This window comes from Nelumbo lutea, chromosome 2, assembly GCF_056320005.1.
Source record: "Nelumbo lutea isolate HS-2025 chromosome 2, American lotus-T2T, whole genome shotgun sequence".
Classification (NCBI taxonomy): domain Eukaryota; kingdom Viridiplantae; phylum Streptophyta; class Magnoliopsida; order Proteales; family Nelumbonaceae; genus Nelumbo; species Nelumbo lutea.
In genome coordinates this window covers 7,609,051-7,613,017 of record NC_142685.1, presented here as the reverse complement: position 1 = coordinate 7,613,017, position 3,967 = coordinate 7,609,051, and the positions used below count along the sequence as shown (strand labels likewise).

The window sequence follows — 3,967 nt, the reverse complement described above, 5'->3', positions numbered from 1 at the left end:
ATTCCCAAACCCATAAAGGCATAAACCCCCCAACCAAGTGAGACCTTACCAACCATAACTAAAATGTTAGGGATCGATTAAGATATCAACACTGGCACCTATGTTATATCTTAAAAATCAAATTCAAGTTTAATTCTCCTGTCTCTTGAATCCAGCCTTTCCTAATATCCTAGCCTAGCTAATATTAATGGAAAGATTTGTAGTTGTAGCCTCGTAGGGGAGGTGAGGTGGGTAGGGGATTATTTACAGAGTCACTTTCATGCATGTTCCAATATTTTGGCCTGCTGCACGCGCAGGAAGAATCTGGACTAAAGGTCCATGAGGTCAAAGAATGTGAATTAGTGGGTGGCCAAGCATAATTAAGCTTACTAGTAGTGGGAGCGGCTGTGTGTTTTTGTGGGTTTGGGCGGCCGTCCATTCATCTCCCACTACTTCCATCCCTCCTTCTCCTTATATAAATACACAACCCTCACGCCATTTCTCTCTATCATCACCTCACTTCCACACTAGCAGCTTCCAGTCCCCAATATATAAATATGCAAATGGCCCTCAATGAGAATTGTCCGAGCCCAGGCCTCACTTTTCTGTTATTATTGCTATCTTTACTGTTTCATGCCGGTAACATTATGTCTCTCCGGCTCATCTTCTACTCTTGTTTTAATTAGCATAAACTCAGTGCATATATAGCAAATTATATAAATATATTTGATTGTCATATATATATATATATATAGGAGTTTCCGATCTTGGGTTGAATTTCTACTCGGAAAGTTGCCCAAGGGCCGAAGAGATAGTGAAGGAACAAGTGACGAAGCTTTACCAGAAGCATGGAAACACTGCAGTTTCGTGGGTCAGAAATCTCTTTCATGATTGCATGGTTAAGGTACACCTTCATTAAGCAATCTGTTCTGTGGTAACGTAATATTATCTTCTAAGTAATTAATTCATTGGTGAATCATCTTAATTAAACAACAAAGTCTGGATGCATGGTTATTGCGCTGTGTTGTTGAATGTTGATGTGCAGTCATGTGATGCCTCGGTTTTGCTGGACACGACAAGCAGCATTGTGTCGGAGAAGAAGTCACAGAGGAGCTTTGGGATGAGAAACTTCAAGTACATTAATACCATTAAGGAGGCCCTGGAAAGAGAATGCCCCATGACCGTGTCTTGTGCCGATATTGTAGCTCTTTCTGCAAGAGAAGCCATCGTCATGGTACCAGTACATATCATCCATCCATCCAATTCATCATTAATAATCCCTACAACGTCGTAACTTGTTTGTTACTAAAACTGGTGACTGGTGACTGGTGAGTGAACCAAATATCACCAATGTCTCTGAATAATAATTAATTCTGTATATCGTTCGTCAATGTCGCTTGCTGCAGCTAGGAGGCCCGTATATTGCTGGGATGAAAACTGGGCGAAGAGATAGCAGGGAAAGTCATATCTCCGTCGTCGACGACTTCATCCCCAACCACAATGACACCATCTCACTTGTGCTTTCACGTTTTCAATCCGTCGGAATTGATGTTGAAGGAACTGTTGCTTTATTAGGTAGTCTCTCCTCAAATTCTACCACATCCAACATCCTCTTCTCTTGGGCCAAGCCTTTCAGCCCAATCCAGGATTGCTGATGGGCCTGGAACTAGGCCTAGTCCATAACTCCATATTATTAGGCCTAGTAAGTACTAAGTAGGGACTATGTTGTAGTAATAGTAAGTACTAGCTAGATAGCTTCAAATAAAAGTTGTCTCGTTCGTTTTAAAGAGTAGTAAATAATTTCTATATATATGAATGATATACTTACTAGTACGTAGAACGTACAGGTGCTCACTCCGTTGGTCGAGTTCACTGCCTCAACATTGTAGGTAGGTTATACCCCAATGTTGACCCCACCTTGGATCCTGAGTACAGCGAGTACCTGAAGCGTCGGTGTCCATCACCACAACCAGACCCACAAGCAGTGCAATATGCAAGGAATGATCGTGAAACCCCGATGGTGCTTGATAACATGTACTACAAGAACCTGCGAACACAAAGAGGCCTGTTGTTGGTCGACCAGCAGTTGGTTTCTGATCCAAATACATCTCCTTTTGTGGAGAAGATGGCGTCGGACAATGCCTACTTTCATCATCAGTTCTCTAGGGCTCTACTTTTGCTCTCAGAGAACAATCCCCTCACTGGTGACCAAGGAGAGATTAGAAAGGATTGTCGCTTTGTCAGTGATCCATCCATCCATGTCTCACCAAATACTTAACCCCATTTACTATATATATATATAATTATCTCCTAATTTGTTTTTCATGTGTAATCCATGGTGAAGAGCTCTTGTGCCAAATAATGACTTCAGTTATGTTGCACCAAACTAGTTTTAATTAATTTTGGGGGCTGTTTTGAGTTAAACAGTCATCAAACACTTGACATAAAAATACAAGCCAGGGGGTGTCAAAAGAAAACATCAATTTGATGCATGTTTCCTGCTTTGAGAAGCAAAGTCTCAACACCTTGACTTGACTTAATTAATGTGGTTGGTACTGATGTGATCTTGATATGGGCAATGCAGTAAACCAAAACCATGGGCAATGTAGTAAATTAAACCATAAAAAGAAATAAAAAAGTTCTTTTCAGAACATAGAGATATATTTTGTACAACTATATATAACACAGTTGTTAGAAGTTAGTTCTTAAATGTTTTGATATATAGACAGAAATGAGAAATGAGGAATTTGTCAATAGAAACATCCAAAGCCAGAAGGATTATTCATAATGAGCTTTGTCAGTTTCTTAGATTCAATCATACAAGGAGGGGAGAGGGAAAGAGAATATTGTATCTTGCAAATTAAATGCTCACCGAGTAGCGTATATATGAACAAAAAAAGTATAGCCAGGCTCCAATATTAAATATATCATGCAGAGTACTGGGGATAAAGAATTACGATTTTATATATTTAGGGTAACACTAATTGAACAATTAGGCTGTCGAAATTCGACCAACTTTCTACCTAGCTAGAAGCATTTACTGCTATGCTATGTACAATAATAATCTTCTTTTTCTTCTTGATTTTAATTTAATTTATAAACTACTGCAGTCCAATCCAAGCATGCCTCCTTTGTTTTTGCCAAAATTTTTGAATCATCAATGAGGTGACTTTATCATCCATCATCAAAAGATAATTATTTAAGTATTTATGTTGCATTTGACGTTCCTTAATTTATCTTTTTTTTTTTCAATTAACATGCTCTTACGAATACGGAATCTTTAGGCTGGAAGGAGTATAGTATATTATACTTTACGTAGAATTCCAAATGCAACCTTAATATATAGGAGCCAAAGTTGTCTCCACCCGGTGAGCTTTTTTATTTCTTTTTCCCGGCTTAAGATCTTTACATTGCTTTCTGCATGATACTTTGTTTTGGTTAAGATGAGCCTGCAGCCCGATTGGTAGGACCCAAGTAGTGGGTCCCTTTGCCAAACACACGACACACCTGGCAAGTTAGTAAAAACTTGGGATTCCCCACATCCAGGAGAGATCGGCTTCCATCAAGGCAAACTCGTGCCCACACCATTCTAACAGCCTTTTCCAACCTTTCATTAGGAATATCTCCCCATGAAATAAAGCACATAAGTAGGGAGATATTCTCAATGCAAGGCAGAAAAAGGCTGTTCAAAGTGAAGCCAAACTCCGTCCAGGAGGCCATTGCGCAAGCTGTGAATTGGTATTGACTCTTGAGGCCTTGATAATTTATATATATGATCCTCAATTCCTCATCCCTCATGCCATGGTTATCAAAATAACAACTTTAAGGCTCAGTTTGCAAAGAATACAAATACAATTGTGTAGAGTACAAAACCTTCTAATTTGTATTATTTTGTATGCATTTATATTATATATTTGTATTTTACTCTTTCCAAATTGATCCAAACAATTCTTGGGGACTTTCATCCAAAAGAGATGTTAGGACTATA

General features: G+C 38.9%; 1 protein-coding gene across 4 annotated transcripts; it reads left to right on the top strand.

Moving 5' to 3' along the window:
- The first annotated feature begins 468 nt into the window (after positions 1 to 468).
- On the top strand, positions 469 to 2,365 carry LOC148868361 (peroxidase 21-like). Of its 4 annotated transcripts, none has more exons than XM_088971820.1 (5): positions 469 to 618; positions 735 to 883; positions 1,025 to 1,213; positions 1,386 to 1,554; positions 1,827 to 2,365. In XM_088971820.1, the coding sequence occupies exons 1-5, from the start codon at positions 537 to 539 to the stop codon at positions 2,255 to 2,257; spliced, it is 1,020 nt and encodes a 339-aa protein (XP_088827946.1). In that variant the 5' UTR covers positions 469 to 536; the 3' UTR covers positions 2,258 to 2,365. The 4 variants fall into 4 exon arrangements, with proteins under 4 accessions (XP_088827946.1, XP_088827944.1, XP_088827945.1 ...); XM_088971818.1 differs by having other exon boundaries at positions 1,818 to 2,365; XM_088971819.1 differs by having other exon boundaries at positions 1,025 to 1,219.
- The last annotated feature ends 1,602 nt before the right edge of the window (positions 2,366 to 3,967 follow it).